Here is a 23,857-nt window from a genome sequence, read left to right as displayed (position 1 = left end):
TACTGGTCCATCAAACCACAGGAGCACCAACGGCACGCTGCATGGGAAGCAGGGGAGAGCGGCCTCGGCCGCACACAGGCAGCACCAGCTCCAGGCACGCACACACGGACAGAGCAGAGGCAGCATCGAGAGTGGGCGGAGATGCGGGAAGGGGGGTGGAGTTGGCAGTGAGCACAGCCAAGGGTGGGACACCCTATTCTGCCCCCAGCCCAGGAGCCTGGGACTGTCCTGAGCAGGGGACCTGGGGACGCCAATGCTGAGTGGCTCGGCCTGACAGTTCCGGTGCCCAGCAGACAGCTGCACCATGTTTAACCTTGTCTTTTGACTGTGACGGTCTCATGGTGTAGACAGAAAATTTGGCAAAGGGAAATGAGGAAAACCTCGAGAATCCCGCTACGAGCACCGTTTGCACATGGCCGTTGAGGATTCCGTCTGGGACTCTTCTCATGGACCGTTCCCTGGCGTTCCAACCAGCTGTGCTGCTCTTCCATGTGTTCCACCTGCTGAGGACGATGCTGGGGCCCAGTACTCGTCCCTTCTCAGTGAACTGTGTGGCTAAGCGGGCAGGAATTACTTCCACCTGACACATGAGGAAACAGGCACAGACTGGCTAGGGCGGCTCGGCCTTGACGTGGGAAGGAGGACAGAAAAGACAGCCCCGCGAGTCTCGTCTCAAAATATTTAATTTTGTTTGAAAAGGATACATTCCCGGCTTCCCTCCCGCCACGTCACTCAGGCCCACCAGCAGTGGCACACTCGCACGCACACACGCACATAAGGCCAGTGGGCTACGCTCCGCATCTGCCCCCCCGCCGGCTGGGGAGAAGGGGTTGCGCCGTGCTTCCTTCCCCGACACGGGTGAAGGAGAGAGGGGCCTGCTGGAATGCCAGCTCCCGGGGGAGGGCGCAGAGCCCCACACACTGTCACATCACATGCACTTAGAAAAATAAAACCAAGTGGTGCTCTGGCGTCCCCGACACTGTAAGACAGCAATATCCACCTGGAAGTCATCTTTGCCATTTTCTAGAAAAATTTATTGCACTTAATTAACAGATGTTAAAGGAGCTCTGGGGTGGTGGGGCTTTGCCATGGAAACCAGGGGGCTTTGAGCCCTTTGCTCCCAGGGTCCCGGATGGACAGCTGCCCAGCACAGAGCGGCCCTTGTCAGCTGGCCCCCTCGCCTGCTACCCCACCTCTGCCTGGAGGACTGCAGACGCTGCCTGCCAGGGCCACAGCAGGTACCCCCTGACCAGGATGACGCTTACCCAGAGTCAAGGGTCACTGCTACGTGCCTTCCCCAACCTCAGGCCCCAGACAGGCAAACCTTTCGCCTTGGGCCAAGGGTAAGAGTTACCCGGGTCCTCCATAAGACTGCTGGCCACTATGAAAGCTCTTCCTAAATATATATATATTCTATGTCTAGATATACATTTATTATATGCATATTCTTGCAACATTCCAGCTCATTCATGATTTGTCTGTTTGGAGGTTGCAACTGAGGCGAAAGGGGGCGCTCAGGAAGGGATGGCCCATCCCAGCTTGCTGCAAGCCCAGGGAAAGCCACTCGCACTGGCATCTCTGTCTCCGGTGCTTTGCAGAGGATGTCAAAGACGTGAGGACAGGAGCCTCGGTTCTTGGCCGTCAGCCCTAAGATGGAGAGGGCCCGGCAGGGAGTCAAGGAGACTCCCAACTTCACGAAGGAAACTGAGGAGGCACCACCTCTCCCCCAAGGACTAAGAGGACACGCTTACCTGAGCACCCTTTTCCCCAGCATGTCAATCTCCATGGACCTCTCCTTCCTGTCCCCGCTGGACTCCTGACTCAAAGGGGCTCTTCTAGAAGAGGCCAGCAGCCACGCTCTTTCCAAGCGAGCACTTTGGGAAGGAACCAGACACCCACTGCCTGGGGTGGGGGTGGGGCCAGGGTGGTTGGGGGAGGTGCAAGGGGAGGGCACCCACACAGGCAGAAGGTGGGACAGAGAGAAGAGACAGCAGGCCATCACCCCACCTGCTGGGGTCGGAGAGTGGACGCCACCCAGAAACTAAATGTCCATCCCTTAGAGGGGGAGAAAAGCCCAAGAAAACACAAACCATACACTTTCTGGCCAAAGAAAATGAAGAGCTTTTAAGCTGGTGGCTCTTCTCCCAATAACAAAATGAGAAGTGCCCTCTGGGTGGGTGGCCAGACCAGAGTGAGAGTGCCCGGGCGGGCGAGCTGCCCAGGACAGGACACGGACATGCTGGACGCAACTGCCCTGCTGTGGTTGTAAGAGTGAAAAGTGTTAACATGATTTTCATAGAACCACGAAGTCAAAGTCGGGGTGGGGGAGGGGCACCGACGTCCCTCAGCCTTGGGGACCCTTGTCAAGTCCCCCGGAGAGGCGGGGGTGCAGGTCCCCGGAGGGCCGTGTGTTCACCTGGCGTGTGGTCCATGGCCAGTGGATGGCTTCCCCTGCTCTTAACATCTGTTATAAAAAGTCTTTAGGGGTCAAGGCCCAGGACTCGGAGCCACCACTTTAAATAAAACCAGTGGTGAACGTGACAAAAGTGTGCCTGTCACCTCTGACCCCTCCTTACCACAGGCTGCCCGCCCTGAGCAAATAAATACACCCATCTCCAGGTGCCCAGCTGACCACAGCGAGCAGAGGGTTCCGCGGATGTCCGTAACGAGTCTTCCGGGCAGAACCGAAGGATGAGTCCGGCCGGACATGAGAGGAAGGAGCAGCTGCGAGGTGGGCCCCTCCACCCACGTCTTGGCCAGGCCTGCACAGCTGGCCGTCTCCTAGGACCCGGATGGAGGGGTTTCTAGCCTATGTCCAAGTCCCAGGAGCCTGTTCTTCCGTATGAGCTGGGTGGGACCCGGTGATCGGGGCCCTGCCCAGGGATGCCCTCTAGGCTGCTCACACATGGGTGGATCCTGAAGTGAGAACCGGGAAGCCCTCTTCTGCTTTTACGGGAGAGCGGGCTCAGGCATGGCCCGCATGAGAAAGCAGAGCAAGAAAGAACGGGAGCTTCTAGAGAAACATGCCCGGCTCTCCACCCGCGGTGTTGGGGGAGGGTGGGAGGGGGCCGTGGAGGCCAGTTATCTGAACACCATGCAGAAGGTGTGTCCCCGCTCCAGGAAGTTAAGCTTCCCAGATGAGGGGACTTTTCTGTTAAAATCCAAGATCTGAGCTTGGTCACTGGGTGAAGAAAAACAGCAGGCCCAGAGGCCCAGTCTGGTGGGACAAAGGAGACTCAGGCAGCCTCCACGAGTGCTCCGGAGAAGAGTAGATGAGCACGGTGACCAGGGTGCAGAGACCACCACCCTGGGAGTCTCTCCCAGCAGTGGATGGAACACACAGGGAGCCCTTCACCAGGGCCTCCTCCTCCCAGGCCTCGAGCCACAGAGAAAAGGGGTGAGGGAACCAGGAACGGCTGGGTGACCTTCTGCTGTAGGCCCAGATGCAAAGGTCATCCCCCGCTGTGTAGAGACCACGCCCCCATGGCCTGGTGCCCACACGGGCGCTACAGAGGAGCTGGCATGTCTTTCTACCTCTGAGGAAGATGGGAACAGAGGCTTCTCTCTCTAAGACTTTCTGGGGAGGATGACAGACCTGCCCTTCCTGGAAACACGCCCAGCTACCTGAGAAGATGTGAGGGCGACAGCCATCACCACTCACTCTGCAGATACAGGCCTGGTCCGGCCCAGGATGGAGAGGGAGAGTCACGGGAGCCTGGCCCCCTGGGAGAGGAGAGCCCGTGCTCCGAGGTCCCCTTCTGGGCCAGCTGCAACAGCCAAGGACAGAGACGAAGGCTGATTCACCGCCTCACAGATGCTCTCAAGTCCCGCCAGGGAGGAGGCCGGCCCCCAGGGAAGTCGCCGCACTGGTCGTGTGTGATAATGAAGCTTGAACGTGAAGGCTCCGGGGCAGGTGCGCCGCCATGCACCCACGACGAGTCATAAGTCTCCACGCGGGGGTGGGTTTCAGGGGCCCCAGGCAGAGGTCTGAAGTGAGGCAGCGCCCCGGCGGGGGCGCGTGTTACAAGGGCCCGTACTTGGTCTCATACTTGGACACGATGGTCTTGCACTTGCCCACCTCCTTGCGCAGCTCGGCCACCTCCGTCCGCAGGGCCGTGTTCTCCTTCTCCAGGAAGGCCGCCCGGATGGTGATCTGATTCTCCTTCAGGCGCCGGGCGTCCCGGGACCGCTTAGCCGCCACATTGTTCTTCTTGCGCCTCGTCCAGTACTTCTCGTCCTGTGGGGAAGGGTCTTTGGTGGGTCTCTCCTCTTTCCCGAGAGAGAACCCATCCCTCCCCTCTGGCCAGCACTCCACCCCACCTACACTGATTCCTCTTTTAACCCACATGGTGCAGCTGGGACCTGGGGACTCCCAGGGGCCCAGCCCTTACACCCAGGGAGCGTTACCCACAGATCCCACAGAGTCCAAGTGGGACCACCGGTGGAAGGACGGGCCTTCCTCTCACCAGTGGTCTCTCTCTGCTCCGATACACAGCGCTGTCTGTACTCCTGCCTCCCTCAGGCTTGGCTGAGGGTCTGCACCCTGGCTCCAGTTCCCAGAGTTCACATCTTGGCTCTGCCACTCTCTAGCAGTGGAACCGAGCAAGTTCCTTAACCTCACGATGTCTCCCCACCACTTCTTTACAATGGGGGGTAATTACAGTTAACTATCTCACAGAGTTGGCTGAGAATTAGAAGAGTTAGTATGTACAAGGTGCTTATATCAATGCCTGGCTTATAGTAAGGACCCCATAAAGGTTTTCCATTTTCATTGTTATTATTGTAAAAGCCTCAGAAACCTCTCAAGAGGCAGGTATGGTTATTCCCATTTTACAGGTGAGGAACCTGAGGTCTGCCTGACTCTAAAGCTTAGGTGAAAAGTCCCTTTTCTGAGTTTTTCACAGTGGGGAAGGGAAAAAACTACAAAATCCTCCTCTCTTCCCAGTCCCGTTGCAAAGAGCCGACTCAATGGAAAAGACCCTGATGATGGGAAAGGTCGAGGGCAAGAGGAGAAGGGACAACAGAGCATGAGATGGTTGGATCGCATCATCGACTCAATGGACCCGAGTTTGAGCAAGCACCGGGAGTTGGTGAAGGACAGGGAAGCCTGGGGTACTGCAGTCCATGGGGTCGCGAAGAGTCGGACACGACTTAGTGACTGAACAACAACTCCCATCCCAGCTCCTATAAAACCATCAGCTTGAAGGCTGCTGGATCATCCCTGGCATGGCATTGTACAGCTATCTTTTGTCCTTCAAAGTGAGGGCTTGTTCAGTCCCGGTTTCTGTGGCCGACTGAGCTCTTGCCCAAGGGCTGGGCTGAAGCCAGGGAAGTGGGAGCACGGGCATAGCCGGCAACCAGAATGGAAAGAGATGTTGCAGGGAGTCAAGCTGGGGCCAAACGCCACCCAAATGCCTTTCTCTCAACTGGTGCAGGATGTGGCCCAAAGCTCTGAATGCACGCCTTTCTCGATGTGTCCCCAAGGAGGGTGGGTCCTCCCGGGGAAACTGAATGGAAATTGGGGAAAGCCCCTGACCCCTGAGCCCATGCTGCACCTTCACTACTGCAGATGTACCAAGTTACCTTCTGCTCATCAGGGACAAAGACCTTCTTGGCCTTTTTGATCATGGGCTGGGGCTTCAGGTCCTCCTCGGCAAACTTGTGCTTCCGAGGGTTGAAGAGCTCCCCGCCGGGCACGCTGGACAGGACCAGGTCGGCAGGGTCAGGATTGAAGTTCACATCTACCTCCACGCAGTTGGGGTCGATGGGACTGGGGGTCTCCCTCTCCTTTTCCAGGGAGGATTCTGAAAGACAGAGAGGCAGGTGGTCCTGAAAAAGCCTAGACTCACTGAACAGCCAAGGCTCACGTCACATACCCAGACACCTACTTGACTCTCAAGGTCACAGAAGCTACTGCTGCTTGGAAGGAAGAAATACTCTAAGAGCACTGGCCCCCAAAGCCAGACTGGCATATGTGATTCAATTCAACAACACAAACACGGGAAGAATTCTTCCCTTTAGGAACAAAAAGTCAAAAGGAAACAGGGGCCTTCGAAAAAGACAAGATTTTCCAATTGTTTTTCCCCCCTAGAAATGTTAAGCGAAATATTAAATCATTATACCCCCTTAACTTCCTGTGGTTTCAAGTTCTCAAGTAATGAGAAACAGCTGAATCTCACCAGGAACTATAATGGTTTAGGGACACAGACTGAATACTGAAATGGCTTCCATTTCTGAATCCCTTGAGACGAATCAGTGGCTGTGCTCTTTCAGTCTCTTGACAACTCTGAAAGGGAGATGGCTGTTAACCTTACTTTATAGATGAGGAAACCAAGGCTTGGAGAAATGACAAGGTTTTCCCACAGTCACATGCATGGTAAATAAACTAAAATTTAAGTCTGGCCAAAAAAAAACCCAAAAAGCAAAACCCTATTCAAATCTTACGTGTTATTAGGGATAAGTTATTTTTTAAAAATCTATACTTTTGGCCTACTTGCTCAATGCTATTTATAAGATGACACAAAATAATTATTCAGCCAATAGATATGTTATTAAACATCTACTATATGCCAAGGACTGTCCTGGCAAATACAAAGCAGTGAACAAAACAAAAATCCTTGCCTTCATGGAATGTTATCCTATGGGAAAGGATGACGTCACATTAGATAAATTACAAACATCCATACAGGAGTGTTGGATGCCATGTGAGTGTCTGGGAGAACATTTCAGAAAGAGTGAATAGCAAGTGCATGGTCTGCGCACAGGCAAGTACTGGGAGGCTTGAGAAGAGCAGAGGCCATTGTGGCTGGGGTGACTAAGAGGGAGGAGTAACAGGACGGGGACAGAAAGCGTAGGACCTTTAATCCCAGTAAAGCAGTGGTTCTCAGTCGGGAACAAGCTTGTTCTGCAGGGGACACATGACCCTGTTAGGGTGGAGGGGTGTGTTCCACTGGCATCTGGCGGGCAGAGGCCATGGATACTGCTAAACACGCTGCAATGCAAGGACAGCCCTTCCCCAACCCCAGCAAAAGCTATCTGGCCTGGACGTCAACAGTGCCACTGATTCTGACTCTCCCCTGAGGTGAAAGAAGTCACTGGAGGGTTCTGAGCAGAGGTGTGACATAATCAGACATAGGTTTTAACTGGATCGTGCATATAAACTACTTGTATCCTATCAGACAGGTTAATTACAAACAGGGCTGAGTGTCAGAGGAGTGAACGCCAGGGACCAACATGGTAACTATAGGAATAAACAACCAACAGCGAGGTACCGAAGCCTGGCAACTAGACCTCCCCTGTACTGCTGGTGGCAGTATAAATGGCAACAGCCACTTTGTATCCTATTTGGCAACATCTACAAAAAGCTGACTGGGTGCAACTCAGCTTCCCTTCCAGGGAGTATTCTGAAAGACAGAGAGGCAGGTGGTCCTGAAACAATCTAGAGTGAATCTAGGTGCAAGTCAGAATCCTTCCCATCGAACCCTGGGTATCCGATGACTCAGCTGCTCTACTCCTCGGAAAATGCCCAACAGAAAATGCATACAAAGACTCACAAAATAAGAATTATAAAAAACAAGACTCACACACAAATGTTCATGGCAGTGCTATTAGACATAACCCCGACCTGGAAACATCTCTTGTGTCCATCCACTAAAGAGTAGGTAAAAACTGTGGTGTGGTCATGCAATACAATTTGGAGGGACTTCCTTGGCTGTCCAGAGGTTAAGACTGTGCTTCCACTGCAGGGGGCACACGTTTGATCCCTGGTGTGGGAACTAAGATCCCAAATGCCGCATAGTGAGGCAAAATAAAACATGGAATACCATTCAGCAACAAAAAGTGAACACAGCTCTGCTACAGGCAATAACATGGATGATTTTCACAAACGGAGTTGAGGAAAGAAGCTAGTCACAAAAGAATAGATACTACTTATGTCCTTTCTACAGAGGAACTGAAAAATGAACTGTTTCATTTCTACCACATGTATAACTCTTCAGTATAAATCTTACTTTATTTGTATCACGGTTTTTCTGCCACAGGAGTAGTCCATAAATATGTTCTATAAATCTATTTTTAGTCACTGATGCCCACATGATTTATATGTTACTATAAAGCTAGCTATAGGAAGCTATAAACATGAACATGTAAATTTAATTAATTTATAATTACTTAAAAAAGAAGAGAACGAAATATACAGTTCCATTTACAGAACGTTCATCTATAAACAAAATGAATCTCTGGTGATGGAAATGAGGATGGTGATTACCTCTGGGGAGTGAGGACTAAGTAGGGTCAGGAGGAACTTCCAGAATACCGACAGTGTTCTCTGCTCTGATTGGGTGGTAGTTACATGGGTGGGCTCACTCTGAAGATTCATCGAGCAGTACACTTATGATATGGGCACCTAAAAATCAGAGGGAAATTCCACCTAGGTGGCCTCAGGTGTAAGAGGGCTCATTTCCAGCTCTGTCCCCTACCCACACATGGAACCAGCCTTTCAGGACAACCTGACCAGCACAAAAATGAGCTGCCTTCAAACAAGAATTCGGCTGGAATCAGCTGAAGCCTCTGAAGCTGAATGGTTTATAGCAAAGAAACAAGGGACAGAGGAGCATGTTAAAACGCAGTAGAGGGATATAACCAGAAAATCCAGCATGTGTGAAACTCTACAGGACAAACAATTCGGCTTTCTCAACAAACAAACCGCAGAGAAATAAAAAGGAAAGGAGACCCCACAGACTACAAGAGATTTAAGACACGTAACTAACTGAAATGTGTGGGTCTCGTTTGGCTCCTGATTCAAGCAAACTGTAAAACAGTAACATTAATGAGACAACTTTTTGGAAATTTAAGTGCTGGTGGATTTACTGTCAATTTCAGATGTAAAACTGGTATTTCTGTTCTTAAAAAAATCCTTATACTTTACATATACATTTGATTGAAAATAATCAGAGTTAGGGGAATGAAGGAGGTTATAGAAAACAAGACTGGTTATGAGCTAATTACTACAGAAGCTGAGTGATGGTTACTGGAGGTTCATTATAGCAGCCCTTCATTTTCATATTTGAACATTTTTCCATTATAAAAAGAAAAAAATAGAGCATGAGAATTCCTTGGGTGCAGGTTTCCTGGGTTCCACACCAGCTCCTGGGGTCTTTCCTAGGAGACATCAGCCTATACGCCTTGAACTGAGCCTGTGGAAAGCTTCGCAGAGCCCCTGAAACAGGGACCATGTCCGCTCTGATGGGTTCATGACCCAGGGGCATGAAAACCAACCAACTGGAGGTAAAACAGAAAAAGGACAAGAGGATGAAGCAGGAATCCCAAAGATGGTATTGGTCCTGGCAGTGGCAATGCCTTCCTAAAAAGTCAGACATCCTGGGTTCAAGTGCTGCCTCCACTTCCCATCAGCTGTGTTACCCTGGCCAAGTGACCTAATGTCTGAGTCTCCTCACCTATAAAATGAGGATAACAGGGGACTTCCCTGGTGGTCCAGTGGCTAAGACTCTACACTGCCAATGCATGGATTTGATCCCTGGTCAAGGAACTAGATCCCACATGCTGCAATTAAGAGTTCACGTGCCGCAACCAAGACCCAGTGCAGCTAAATAAATAAAATAAGATGGGGATAAAAGCATCAGTCTCATAAGGAGGTTTTGTGAGGATTATGTGTTAGTGCCTGGCACAGAATAAATGTTAAATAAATGTTTGCTGTTGTCATTATTATTGCCTGAGCTTCCTAAGAATCTGAGGCAAAGTGCACACAGCAGCAGAGAGCAGTACTGCGGAGAGGCAGGATGGCACTGCTAACCTGAGAAGCCTCCGACTGGGACTGCTCACTCCACTGGGCTGACCATCTGCAGCAACCAAAGACAGGAAGGCTCTGGCTGCCGCTGAGGGGATGGCTATTTTTATCTCCAGCCATGGGGGACTGTGCTGAAGGGTGGGGGAACAGAGGGCTTCTGCTCACGGTTGGTCCAATGGGACCACGCAGCCCCCTGGGAAGTGGATCTCCTTGGATGAGGCAGGTGGCCCTGCCCGAAGGCTCATCACCAACCTGTGCTGGACACGGTTTCCGAGGGCTGAAAGACGGCGGTGGAGGAGGATGGTGGGGACGCCGTGGAGGAGCTGGCTGACTCCTTCCCTTCTAGCTCAGCCACCGGCAGCAGCAGGTTCTGCACCAGGTGGGTGGGGCTGGCGGGGATGCCATTCTCCAGCAGGAACTCATCCAGGTCCATGTACTCCAGGTGGAAAGACTCGCCATCGTACGGGATGGTTTTGTCCCAGATGGGTGGCATGAGGGAGGCTGAGACGGCCATGGTGCTGGCTGCTGCAGCCTCGTCTTCCTCCAGCTTTTCCTTCCCCTTTTCCTTATCTGCAGACACAAAATCTGTGATGAGACATCTCTTGAGAGAGTAACTCAACCCCAGGAGGCACGTGGTGAGCCTCACAGGGCAGAGCCACCTCTCTCGGAGTCCTGATCCATCTATGCATGCATTTCAAGAGCCCACACTATTCCCCAGTTATAACCTGGTCCTTGAACCAGGACCACTGGTCTCCTTTAGAGATGGCAGCAAACCCTCATGTGCTGCACATCCATGCCTGGGCTTCCTAGGATGCTTGCATCAGCTCTGAGGCCTGATGTAGTCCCAGCGTTAATTCAGAATGGGCTGTGGGATTAGCATCTGCTGGAGAGAGGCTACCGGCGGGGGTCAGGAATGGGGTTTCTGACCCTTCCTGCTATCTTAGGAAAGGGATGACTCCTCAAGCCAAGAACTTGCTTGTTCTTCTGTCCTGTCCCCACCCTGCCTGCCACCCACTGCAGTGATGTGTGACCTTAGCCATGTTATTTAACCCCTCTCAGCTTCAGTGTCCTCCACTGTAAGTAAGGATAAAGCTCCCTCTTTGGTGAAGACTAGAGGTAACATTTGAAAGTGTCTTGTAGAGCTTCTGGCACACCCCAGGCATTCATTATTGCAGTGAGCTTGCTCAGGGAAGGGATTGTGTTTGATTCATTTCTAGATGGTGGGGACCAATACAGGAGCAGGCAAGACAGCAGACCCCAGGAAGATGAGTACACTGAATGAAGAAGGCTGGGTTTGTAAATAGAGAGGGCCTGGAGCTGTCTTTCAGGACCTTTTTCAAAGCAACCATTTCCAGAGACCATTTGCTTATCCCTGAATGAGCAAAGACTTAAGCCAGGTTTTTTGTGAAGAAAGAAACGCATGGAGCTGTAGAAGAAAGCATGCTCCCATTCAAAGCAAAACTAATCAATCAGTGGGGACGTGAACCCACCTAACTGTCTCAGCCCGAAAGTCATACCTGTGGATGGATATCCAAGAAAGGGCAAATTGAGAAAAAAAGAGAAAAATGTGACAAGGTTGGAGGAAAATCAGAGTGACAGGGACGCAAATGAGAGAAGTGGGAGATAAGATCATGACAAGCTCATAATAGATTTTCAAATTGAGGGCGACAACTTTGAACTCTGGTTTCTGAAATGAAACAGAAATCAAATACGATTATGTTGGAAGTAAACCAGTCATGCATGGACTCCTAGACCTCAGACAGCCAAAAAGCAGCTTGTTGGTTCAATAAAAAAGGACACACCCAGTGAAAAGGTGGAGGTTTTGACAAACAGAATTTGGTCATGGCTACTAATACAAAGTAACTTGAATTCTTGCAACTGCCTTCTGTACCAGGCTTCGGTTTAAAACCAAACGGGAAGTAAGAAAGCCAAGCTTTGGTGGGCTGGGTGGGCCAGATGGCCTCCCTGTTCTCCTTCCCTGAGACACTGACTCGACATTCTGTTCAGAAATGACTGAGATTCCTGTTGGGTGGGGGTCGTGGGGATTAAAAGAGGCAGAAGGGAGGAGACAGAAAGACAGTCATACTGGAAGACTAGTACCAAGTTCCAAGGTTTGTCTGGCCTAAGCAATTAAGCACACTGTTAAACAGTGTTTCTATAAGATGGAATTTTAATTGTAGGAGATGTTCAGCAGTGGTTACCAGTGATACAACATAAGGACTGGTGATGTGACCTTAAGGAAACATCCTTACTGCTCTGAGCCTCTGCTTTCTTCATCTGAGAAATGGGGTAATACCATATATGACGGCTGCAGAAGACTAAATAAGATTACGTCAAGGGGCCCTGGAAGAATTCTGCAAATGTAGTTATTATGGATGGTTATTATTCGGTAATCTGACAGAACCTGACAGATTTGCACACCTGTCCTGGGGCAGCTTGCCTCAGCCCCAGATTTGGAACAAAGCATTGCCTTAAAAATAAACAGAAGGGTCTGTGCATATGAGGTCCTGAAGCAGAAGGAGAGAGCCTGGCCTCACCTAATGTGCTGAAGCTATTTATAACCCGACCGTGATAGCCATAGGGATGGGAGTCTCAGAACACACCCAAGAAAGGAAGAGAAATGGCATTTTTAAAAAGAAAATGAATTCCCCAAGACCGGTAATTCACAGAAGGCCCATTCCTTCCCAAATCCCTGAACGACACCAATGGTTCTCGGAAATTCAAATCTCAGAAGATTGAAAGCATACCTCAGTGCATACGAACCTCCACTATAGGTGCTATTCCTGCTGCTCCCTGAACCCCATGCTCTCAGACCAAAAACAAGGCCAAACTTGCTTTCCACAAAAGCCCCAGGGACCTCTGTGGCCTAGGAAACAAGACAAGGGCTTCCCAGGTGGCCCAGTGGTAAGAATCTGCCTGCCACTGCAGGAGACACTGGAGACCCAGTTCGATCCCTGGGTCGGGAAGATACTCTGGAGGAGGAAATGGCAACCCATTCCAGTATTCTTGCCTGGAAAATCCCATGGACAGAGAAGCCTCGTGGGCTACAGTCCATGTGGTTCCAAAGAGTGGGGGCTTGACTGAGCACACAGAGCAGCAAACAGGACAAAGACCAGCCCTGCGGCCTCCAAGTCCAGGGTCAGTCCCAAACAACCAGGGAAAGGGCCTCAGTGGCCTTTTTCTGACCCTCATCCCTCTCCCTTCATCCCAATCTGCCCCTCAGAAGGTACCTCCCGTCTCTTCTCCCGACACCCCCCTCCACCTCGGCAGCAGCCCTTAAACTCATTTCCAAGAAATTCCAGTGAGGACCCAGAACCTGGGGATACTCACACGCAGGGAAGAAGGCAGGTCCTTCTCCCAGCGGGGAGGAGGACGGCCATAAACGAAAGCAGTTCGCTACGGTATATCAGGGCATCTCAAACTTTAGCGGACTGAGGAATCACGGAAGTGGGGTGGTGCCCCTTAAAATGCAGAGTCCTGTCTATGAAGCCGCAGATCCAGTGAAGGGTGAAGGGTGGGGCTCAGAAATGGGCATTTTAAACAAGCATCCCAAGTGATTCTGATGCAGGGGTCCCCAGGGCAGGCGCCCTGGAGGGTCACTGAAGTAGCTGCTGCGACCCCCATCAACCTCCTCGGTAACCCCTTCACGTCGCGCGTGCTCCGGACCCTCCCCAATGAACCTCCTCCCCACGACCCCACCCGACTGCCTCCCTCCCCAACCCTTCCCCACTAACCCCCATGTGACTCCTCCTCTCTCAGCTCATCCGCGACCCCTTCCGACCCCCTTTCGCCTCGCCCTCCCGTCCACAAATCCTTCCTGGCCCCATCCCCCAGGCTGGACCACTTCACCCGGACCTCCGACCTCACCGGCCCCGCCCTCACAAGGCCCCGCCCTTGCAGAAACCCCGCCCCCAGAAGCGCGCGGACCCCCACCCCACCTCACCCACCGCCGCCTCCCCTCACCGAGGCGCGTCTCGCGTGGGGGGTTCTCCATCAGCTTCTTGAGGACCAGAGGGAAGGAGCCTGGCAGGCCCCTTTCCCCGGCTGCGCGCCCCGGCCCCGGGCCCGGCCCCGCCTGCGGCTCTACAGGCGGCTTCTTTCCACCGCCCGCGTCGGACATCGTGCCCCGCGCTCGGCTCGCGCGCGCCTCGCCTCGCCTCGCCTCCCCCGCCCGCCTGCCCGCCCCCCAAGATGGGACGGGGCCGTGCGACCCGCCGCAGCTGCCGACACAGGCAGCTACTGCGCACGCGCGCAGAGGCCCCCCCCCCCCCGCCTCCCCATCCATCCCTACACCGCAGGCGGACAGGCTCTGGCTTATTAATTATTCATAAGGCCAGGCCAGCTTCCCCGGATGGCGGCCTTGGATTGGCCCATCCCGCGAGAGGGGGCGGGAGCAGGCGCGGCCTTCCAGATCGTGATTGGCTAGGCCGCCCCTAGGGTAAACGCCACACGTGCGGGGCCAGGTGAGAAGCAGGGCCGCAGGCCCCGCCCCGTCCTCCTCGCTGTCACCTGATTGGCGCCTGCCGAAGTCTGGGTCTAGGGGGCCCTTTCCGGCGACAGGCACTGCCCCTCAACCTGTGCTTTCGCCTTCGCCGTAACCCCTGCCCTTCTCTCGGACCACTGTAACCGCTCCCGCTTCCCTTGCATCCCAGTCTCGCCACCTTCCGGACGCACGACCCAGAGGAGGCGGGGCTGGCAGCGGCCATGCTGGTGGGGGGTAGCCTATCAGAGAGACCCCTGGGGTCCCCGCGGCCGTTTCCCCCCTCCTCGCCCCCCTCCCCTCCGCGGGTCACGTGGAGCTGCAGCCGAGTCCCGCGGCGTGGGGAGCGCGGGGAAGAGGAGGAAGGCGCGGAGCAGCCAATGGAGGGCGAGGGGCGGGGCCCGGGGCGGTGCACGAGGCGCAGCACGTGCGGGGCTGCGGCGGGGAGGGAAGGGGCGGGCCTTTCTGTTCTGGGGACTCTGCCCAGGGTCGTGGTACCGGGGCAGCGCAGCGTTTACCCCGCCTCTCCCCCAGCCCGCGACCTAGAGGTTGGCCGAGGGCAGGGCCGGGGACGGCGACCTGCCCGCCCGTAGGGACGTAGGGACGGACGTAGCAGGCTTGGCTGCCGCTGAAGATGGTATCAGATTCTACCCCCTGATCCCGGGTTTCTGGTGCGGGCGTGGCGGCCAGATAAACACTAGCGTGGAGGGCGCATTCTTGAGGCCGCGGGTGGAGAGAGAGGACCCTGGGCCCTGAGCCAGGGCGGGAGTACGCGCTTCCGTCCTCGCGCTTAACTAGCCTGTGACCTTGGGAAAATCCAGTTGCTTCACCCGAGCCTGTTTCCTCGTCCGTAAAATGTAGGGGTTGGGCTGGATAAATCTCAAGTCCTAAACAGCTCTGAAATTCTGTTCCTCTCTAGAACATTCCTCTCTTTTTCCTAGGGGGGAAAAAAAAATCCCACAAAATTCCTCCCTTTCAAAATATATGCAAATGCTTCCTAGGAGTTCATCAGGAAACGCGTACAAATGTCAAACGTGAGGTTGGGTGGCGGACACATGCTGAGTCCTTCTAGGAATCTGCTCCTACAGGCCACCCAAACTTTGTACCTCTTGATAGCAGGAATCATACCCTGCTTTGAACCCAAACAATACTAGGTACTCCCTGCCTGAGAGGGCAGGGACTTTGGCTAATTTGTCCCTATGAGACCAGTGACTTTATTTGTTCCTGTGAGACCAGTGACTCTTGCCTTCCAGGAGCGAGGCTGTGAGATGCGGGGCACAGTTCTTGATTCATAGAGTAGGTATGTGACCGCGACAACCAGCTAGCTGAAAGTTGTCAGCCTGATATAATCAGTACTGGGAGTTGAGGAAAAAGGCTGGGTGCCTGAGCAAGCCTGGAAAGCAAAAGATTTGAAGGAACTCCTGATGGTCGTGGAGGACAGGTGATGGAGCCTGACTCCAAAATTCAAGTTCTCATAGCCTCACTACTTAGACTGTAATCACTTTCTGAGTCTGATAGCTCCAGCCTGTTGCTCCATCTCTCCAGGCCACCTTTCCTATTCTTTGTCTGAGAGAGATGGGGAAGGACTGACCTTGTGAGGCTAGTGTAAGCCAGTTCATGTAAAATACACAATTGTATTTGTTTTGTTGTTTAGTGGCTAAGTAGAGTCCGACTTTTGTGACCCCATGGACTGTAGCAAGCCAGGCTCCTCTGTCCATGGGGGTTTCCCAGGCAAGAATGCTTCTCCAGGGGACCTTCCCGACCCGGGGATTGAACCCATGTCTCCTATATTGGCAGGTGGATTCTTTACCACTGAGCCACTAGGGAAACCCTAAAATGCACAATTGCAAACATGCAGTAAACAAGTCGTTTTCATAGCTTTGCTACCCTTGATGGGTACAGATCCACTGCTTGATGTGTCCGTTATCCTAGAGGCAGGTACAGTGCTCACGTCACTCTCTGTTTAGTGAAAGTACTGGATTATGTGGAGAACATCTGTTGTGTTGCAGAGTTGCTATTAGTGGGAATTCTCTTTGTGGCTAAACTAAGATATCTTTAGGATAAACTGACCTAGAGGTTTTTAGAAACAAATTTCAAAGGACAGTCTAGGGAAATCAATTAAAGTATGGGGAAAAAAAGTATGAGTTTAAAAAAGACAATGGCTAGTTTGGCCAGGGAGAGACTTACTGGATTACTGTTAAATGTGTATTTTCATAGCTAATATGACACTACTGAAGGGGAAAAAAATTCTAAAGGTATTAGAGGAGGATTTATAGTAACAAAACAGTAGAAAGTTGTAACATTTGTTTATGACCAAGGTGGTATGTAGTATGAGATTTTAGATTTAGTTTTTTTTTAAGATTAAAAAAAGTTTAAAACATTTTTTTAAAATCTTCAGTTATTCAAAAGGGATAATACCCACTTCATTTACCACCCAGCCTGGAGCAACTGATCTAACAGGCAAGTGGCACTGGTAAGCAGGTTAAGAAGCTGGGTAAACAGGTTAGGGCATTAAAACTTTGTTCTGATTTAGTCCTCTGTTCATTTACTGACACTCCCCAAAGAGGTTTTTTCCCCTGGATAACCACAGGGTAAATGGTGTGTCACAAACACCGCAGGAACGTCATAAACATGTTCTCTCTCGTGCTTACTTGCAGGCTGGGGGGTTAGCCACGCTGCGACTGGCAGCGTTCAACAGCACCATCCAGGAGGCGGGCGCCATTATGTTCATGTCTTCATTCTCCAGCGGATCCGAGAAGACCCACAGCGTCCTCTCTCTGCCTTTGTCTCTTATCAGTAAAGTGGGAGTAACACTGCAGCCCCTCCTCTTAGGGGAGGAAAACGTGTGAGAAGCAGTTAGCTAATTTCCACAGTGTTTCATAGTGTTCCATAGTGTAATTTCCATAGAGAGCCCTGACAAAGAAATAAACTCTATGAAAAGAACATGTTGTTACATGATTATGTTAAAACTGTGAAGTAGCACCTTTGCATTCTAAAGTATTAGAGTTTCAGTGCAGCAGCTCCTTGAGGAAGGTGGGGGTCCTGGGGCAGCGCTGACTTTGTGGGGATGAGATGCAGGCCTGGGTAGAGACCCTCCTCAGTGGCTGCCTGACCTCTTGTCCGAATAAGTGACTTCTGCTGCCTAAGTCTCACGTATTTTTCTCTTGGAAACAGAAATGAATCTGCCTACCTCACAGGGTGGCTATGAGGATTACGTGTGGGAAGCAATGTCAAGTGCCAGCCTGAATGGTGTATGGCATGGATTGTGTGGGCCTCCACCCTTCCGCTTCATTCAGGTTGTGTTGGGTGAGGAGCAGGATTCTTTGAGCTGGGGGACAAGGTGGGTTCTAGAGTCGAGAAGGGATGTGAAATGTCCATTTTCCAGAGCTGGTCTGGCTTTAAATTCTACTCTTTAGTGTTCCAGAAACTTGCTAACCAACCCAAGTTAAAAATTTAATTCAATTGAACATATGCAGAACAAGGGCCTCACAGGAAACCATTATGCCAATTTGGGTTAAACTTGAAGCTCAGAGGAGCTAAAACTCCAGCATGAGAGCCTTTGGCCAGATACCCCATAATGACCTCTTTGGCCTCATAGTCAGCATCTTGCAGGACAGTATGACCCTCTCTCCTGACTTACTGCAAAATGTGACAGCCTGGTGTCTGCAAGAGCAGGACGATGAGAAGGCTTCCACTGAGCACTAACAAAGGCCAGTTATCTGTGTGCTTTGCGATCCCAAATGCAGGAAAGCACAAAGCTTTGTTCAGGGTAGTCACCCAGTAAATATTTGTTGGCTCACTTTGCTGTTGGTGCCAGTAAGAGGGCTAACAAATCTTTCCAGAGCTAGGTCATACACATTTGGAACATTATTAACACTAAATAACACTCGTTGTGTTTAATTCACAATCAAACCTAGAATAGTAAATAAAACCCACCCTTACGGCGAGTCCTTCACCACTGGCCTTGCCAATGACTGCCTCCTGTTCAGCCCACATACCTGTGGCTGCATAGTTCTGGGCTGCGGTTTGTACCGTGGTCTCAGTGTGTTTTAGGGGAGAGGTGGTGGGTGGAGGCCCTTCACCAACTCTTGCCCATCTCTCAGTACTCTCAAGAGTACTTAATTTCCTGTTTGGCTTGCATTTTATCCACTGCCCAGCTTAGAAATATAGAATGATATCCACCCTAAGAGTACTATTTTCAAAGAGAAGCCCTTACCTCCAGGCTTTGCCACATCCCAACAGCTACTTTCTGACAGTTAAGGTTCTCCAGTGGAGGCGGTGTTGGTAGGGAGTAGACTCTGGAGCTGGAACGTGTAGGTCTGATTCCTGCTTGGACTACTTCCTGTGTGACCTTGGGCAAGTTACTTAACCTCTCTGAGCCTGAGATGGAAAGGAGCAGTTCAGGCACACTGCTGAGAATAGCACTTGGGAGCATAACACGCACTCACCTGAAGTTTATCTCTGACTACAATCCCATGTTGGGTTGTCCTGGCAACACCCCATTCCCCCCAACCAGCCACTTCCCCAAGAATAGTTGGGGGGAGGGTGGGACCTTGTAGTCGGGGAGAAGATGGTCTCACTCTTCTTTATGACCTTCAAGGCCCTGCAGTCTTTCCCCTTGCGGGTCTCTCTAACCTCACTCTTCGTTCTCTCCCACTGATTCACCTTCTGCAGCCACAGTGGCCTCTTATTCCTCAGACACGTGTCGTTCTTGACCCAAACAGGGCCTTTGCAGGTGCTGTTCCCCCAGCCTGAAAGTTCTTGGTGTGACTGGCCCTTCCTCACCCTCCAGGCCTTGGCTCGAATGTCCCCCTCTCAGAGAGGTTGGCCCTGACCCTCCTGATTGCTGTCTCTCTCCCCACTGGAATGCAAACAGCGGCGAGCAGGGCAGTGTTTGTCTCACTCACTCCCATGCCACACGTTAGCAAGCGCTCAGCATAATGAATGTTTGGATGACTGGGGAGGTGCTGCCCTGAGACGTGGTTCCGGAGACCCCAGGGAAGCCTGCGGGTAGGGAGGAGCCTGGAAGCAGGCCAAGCTGGGTTGGAGCCCCTCGACAACTGTGCGGCCTTCCCGTCTCTGAGCGTCAGTCTCCTGGTCTCTTGCAAAGCCGTCTCACAGATGGTAGTATAAAAGCACTGAGTATAGTTCCCAGCCACACCTGGGAAACAGGGGCCGTTAGAACCAGGATTCATTCCCTTAACAACCTAGCCTTGGGACAGGCCCATTAGGATGCAAAAGTCATCTGGATTGCTCGACACTGCTGTCAGTGTCTGGCACTAGGTGAGAATGAGTTTCTCACATTTCTCTGATTGGTGTTGGGTGCTGGGTAGGGGGACAGGTAGAGAAGAAAGGTAAGCCCCTGACATGGGAGGTGGAGAAAAAGCTGGCCTGCGTACTGGCCCCGAGGGTAGCCAGTCCTCTGAGTGTGTTTCCTTACCATTAGGAGATGGTAGCGAGGGTTAGGGGCTTCCCAAGTGGCGTGGTGGTAAAGAATCTGCCTGCCAATGCGGAAGATACAAGGGACACGGGTTTGATCCCTGGGTTGGGAAGATCCCCTGGGGAAAGAAACGGCAACCCATTCCGGCATTCTTGCCTGGAAAATTCCATGGACAGAGGAGCCTGTTGGGCCACAGTCCATCGGGTCGCCAAGAGTCAGACACCCTGAGCAACTGAGGACAGCACAGCACAGCACAACCAGGATTAGAGATAACACGTGCAGCACATGTAAGGCCACTTCTCCAGGCTCCTTTTCCATGGAAGCACATTTCACGATTTCTTGCTCTGGTTCCCCCAGGCTGGGAGTGGAGGCGACCACATAGACTATCACTGAGGCCAAGCCCAGGACAGCCCAGGCTGCTCTGAGTCCACCCTCTCTCCTGCTCACCTCAATTCCCCAAATGGAGGTTACCCAGACCCCTGCTTCTGCCCCAGCAGCTCCCACTGAGCCAGCTCAGCTGGGCTGTCCTGCTTGGCACAGGGCTGATGGCACCGTGACCCTAGGAACCTCAGCATGTGTTGCCATGGAGACAGCCCTGCCTGTGTGCCCACAGCCTTGCCACATCCACTTCTTTCCAGGAGAATATCCACGGAAAGGAGGGAGTGAGGGTCAGACGGCAGATGTGACGTCCGTGGAAGGAGCCCAACCAGGCCCAGCTGCTGTTTGTCTTTTGCAGAGAAAATAGAGCAGCACTTCACAGTTTGCAAACGCTTTCATCTGGGATATGTCATTTAATCCTGGCCACAAGCCTGTGAAGCAGGTATTCTTTTCACAGATTGGGGATGGAGAGAGGCATGTCAGGGATAACTGCTAGGTAGCCCACAGTGATTCCAGTTAGGAGCTCCTGACCTGGGGACCCCGCCTTCCCAGCTCAAAGTGAAGGCCTTGTTCCACCTCTGGTGTGCTTTCATGCTCCGTGGTTTCCTGAGAAGGAGGCCTGAGTGACCAAAGCTGGCAGAAAGATGAAGTGCCGGCCTCTGAGCACAGCCAAGGAGTTGGGGAGTAAAAGCGCTAACCATGCGGTTTGAGAAGCTGTGTCTTTCTGTAAACTGGAGAAGAAAGTGGAGGGTGAGCAGTCTGGAATGGAATGCCTCCTGGGAGAGGATCCACAGGAGAAAAGGCAAGCAGGGGAGCAGGAAGAACGGTCCTTAGGGATCAGGGCCCACAGACAGAGGGGAAAGTGAGTCAAGGCTTGGGGCACAGATCTACTCTCTTGCTGGGCAGAGATTTCTCTGCCCACAAGAAGGCTGGTTGCCTGGGTGGCCCAGAGTGACAGGCCATGGGGTGGTGGTTATAGCCTGAAGACAAGGAGTCTGGAGCCTGGTCAGCTCTGTTGGAGAAAGTCTGCTCCCCCAGGAAGTTGGGGAGAGGGAAGGGAGGCCCAGGGACAGCAATAGCCAGAGGCCCCACGGCCGGGGTTCAAGGAGCATCGTTGAACACAGTCTGCAGGGCAAGCAGGGTCTTATGAGGGCATGGTCTCACCATCCCCAGGACTCTCCTCGGATGTCTCCTCCCTCTGGACCCCAGGTGTGCTCTGCACGTGACCCATGACCCCCATGTGAGCTGAAGAACAGGAGGCAACCAGACCTCTGTCATCCTCCTCCCCGGGGGATTGAAGTCAGCATGAGGACGCACACGGGGAGAGAAGCCGCTTCATCAAGAACTTTTAAAGCACAGGTTGTTCCTCAAACAACTCGGGTTTGAACTACACGGGTTCCACTTATATGTGAATTTTTTTCACTAAATGTATACAGTACTACCCAATCTGCGGTTGGTTGAATATGAGGATGTGGAACCATGGATCTGGGGGTGACCATAAAGTTACAAGCAGGTGTTCAACTTGGGCCCTAACCCCCGAGTTGTGTCAGGGTCAAGTACACTTCTTCCATGCTGGCTGGGAATTCCAGCTTTGATGACCTGTGCCCTGTCTTCACCAAGGTACACTGTCTTCAGGTGGATACTTTCATAAAAGATTTGGGGAGTCTGGGAGCTTTGGAAAGTGGTGACAGCAGACGGAGGGCAGTATTAAGAGTGGGGTCTTTGTGGGGTGTACTGGCTCCCCTGAGTCTCCAACCCTCACTCCGTCGTTTTATCCACCCGTCGGCATCTCTCAATCTGTCAGGGTCTCATGCCTCGGACCTTCAGTGAGAGGCCACGTAGAGAAGAGACAGGAGGTGGTCTGAGACTGATCCGTCTCCCATGGACCAGCCCAGCTGTACCAGACCCACCGTCCTCCGTCAGTTTGCCAGCTCTTGACAAAGCTCTGCCTGAGACCCTGGCGAGGGGGGACGGGTTTCTGGGCCTGGACTTTGCCATCCACAGTGACTGATAGGGACATTCCCCAGGGCTCTGGGGACCCGGTGGGATCCAGCAACCAGCAGCTGCTGCCACACTTCATAAGCCTTGTTGCCCTGGTCTGAGGAGCTGCACCCTGAGTCGCCCCCAAGAACCCTTCCCTGCCCAGGTGGGAGCTGTCCCCGCAGACCCACCAGCAGCCAGCTTTCCCCTGTGCCCGCCCTGGGCCACAGGCCCACTCTGCCTTCTCTAGCGCTCAGACCAAGAAGGGAGCCCTTCACATCCAGACGTCCCGCCTCACCTCCCCACGCGGGACATTCAGGGATGGCAAGAACAAGTCAGCCATGGTTCTTTTCCAGGCCAAGCCGTGAGTTTCTGGAGGGGATGGGCTTTCCAGCGAGCAGCCAGGACCCTAAGTGCCAGGAAGGTGAGGTCCAAGGGGCCCAGAGCTCCATGGGAGAGTGCCCAACAGGGGACCCTGCCACCGGCTTTAGGCACTGCCTTCCTCCCTCAGGCGGCGTCTCCATGCTCAGAGCCTGCCACCCTCCTTTCCTGAGCCTGGCTCCCTGAGAGGCATGTCCAGGCAGGGGCTGTGATGTGCATCCTTGGGCCCCAGAATTTTGGAGTGGGCTAAGGGTCCCGCGGAAGGGGGGCCTGCGGCCCAGCCGGGGCTGCCTGGTGATGGGGTGCCCACAGAGGAAGTGAGGTGTGAGCAGGGGAGGGAGAGGCCTGAGAAAGGTCCCCTGAGGGGCCACCTGGCACTCAGGTCAGGCTCTGGCAGCCAGGGGGAGCTGGGCTCCATTAAAGGCACCCCGGGGGTTTGAGCGATGAGGACCTGACGTCTCAGAACAGAAGCGATGAGGGGAAATACTTGTCGGGAGGGAGCGCCCCGAGCAGGCTGGCCCCCAGAGTTCTCGTGGCTCCGGGGTTTCTCAGGCGGGACTCAGGACTCGGGAGACACCTGGTGCCAGCTGCCGGCTCTGCCCCTCGTCCACACCCTCCTCCACAGGCTCCCTCGCCCCGTGTTTGCCTGTGGTATCCTAGGAACCAGGGCTTCCAGCCTGTGGTCCTGTTACATAACAGCCTCCATCCCATTGCTGGGTCCAGCACCTCTGGCGAGCGGGAGCTGAAGAAGGCGCCCAGAGGCCAGCCTCTCCTGCGGGACACAGGCGGCCGGCCGCCCGAAGCCACAGCTTCTGCTGGTCCCCTGCACCCCAACACGCAGAGGGGGGAACGTAATAAGCCGTCAGCATCCGGTGTGTTCCTTCAGCAGGGCCCTCTGGTCCTGTCCTGGTCCCACGTGAGCCCCGCACCTGTCAGTGGCCGCATGCTGGCCGCAGCTTCCCAGGGCCAGCAGGCCTGGGGAGGGCAGCCCCAGAGAGGCAGAGGCCCTCCCACCGTGACCCTCTCTACACCCCGGCCCTTCCTCGCCCGGGGAAGAAGCCAAGGGCAGACCCCTGCCGAGGACCCTCCCTAGCCTGGAGATGCCTGTCTGGCCACGGTGCCCGCGGCAGCCCCCACCCCTCGGGCACCTGGGTGGCCGGCCATTGCAGACCACCTCCGCTCCTACCTGTCCTCTTCTCTGGCCAAGGCAAAGAATGCTCGAGCAGGGACTTGAGGACCTCCGGCATGTCCATGGCAGGGGCTACTCCGATCCGGTCACAGCTCGACATGGCCCGGCGGGAGGTGCTCGCTGGGGGAGTTTAGAAGCAGCTGGAGAGGCAGGCTCTGGCCCAGGGAGAGCCGCAGGCTCTGGAGGCAGGCGGGGCGGGAGCCC

The 23,857-nt window shown here is 53.4% G+C and overlaps 1 protein-coding gene and 1 long non-coding RNA gene across 4 annotated transcripts; one reads left to right on the top strand and one right to left on the bottom strand.

Annotated features, from left to right (window-relative positions):
- Positions 1-665: 665 nt before the first annotated feature.
- TEF (TEF transcription factor, PAR bZIP family member) lies at positions 666-23,810 on the bottom strand. 3 transcript variants are annotated; one of them, XM_015093768.3, is made up of 4 exons: positions 23,651-23,810; positions 10,058-10,390; positions 5,584-5,804; positions 666-4,237 (listed from the first exon to the last, which is right to left on the bottom strand). In XM_015093768.3, the coding sequence occupies exons 1-4, from the start codon at positions 23,751-23,753 to the stop codon at positions 4,022-4,024; spliced, it is 873 nt and encodes a 290-aa protein (XP_014949254.1). In that variant the 5' UTR covers positions 23,754-23,810; the 3' UTR covers positions 666-4,021. The 3 variants fall into 3 exon arrangements, with proteins under 3 accessions (XP_014949254.1, XP_014949256.1, NP_001132923.1); XM_015093770.3 differs by having other exon boundaries at positions 10,058-10,375; NM_001139451.1 differs by lacking the exon at positions 23,651-23,810 and adding an exon at positions 13,769-13,925 and having other exon boundaries at positions 4,022-4,237; positions 10,058-10,375.
- LOC121819234 (uncharacterized) lies at positions 14,753-17,228 on the top strand. The gene is made up of 2 exons (XR_006059485.2): positions 14,753-14,922; positions 16,943-17,228. It is a non-coding gene; the product is annotated as an uncharacterized LOC121819234 (long non-coding RNA).
- Positions 23,811-23,857: the final 47 nt, after the last annotated feature.

Source organism: Ovis aries, chromosome 3 (genome assembly GCF_016772045.2).
Source record: "Ovis aries strain OAR_USU_Benz2616 breed Rambouillet chromosome 3, ARS-UI_Ramb_v3.0, whole genome shotgun sequence".
In the NCBI taxonomy this organism is placed as follows: domain Eukaryota; kingdom Metazoa; phylum Chordata; class Mammalia; order Artiodactyla; family Bovidae; genus Ovis; species Ovis aries.
This window is presented reverse-complemented; position numbering and strand designations above follow the sequence as displayed.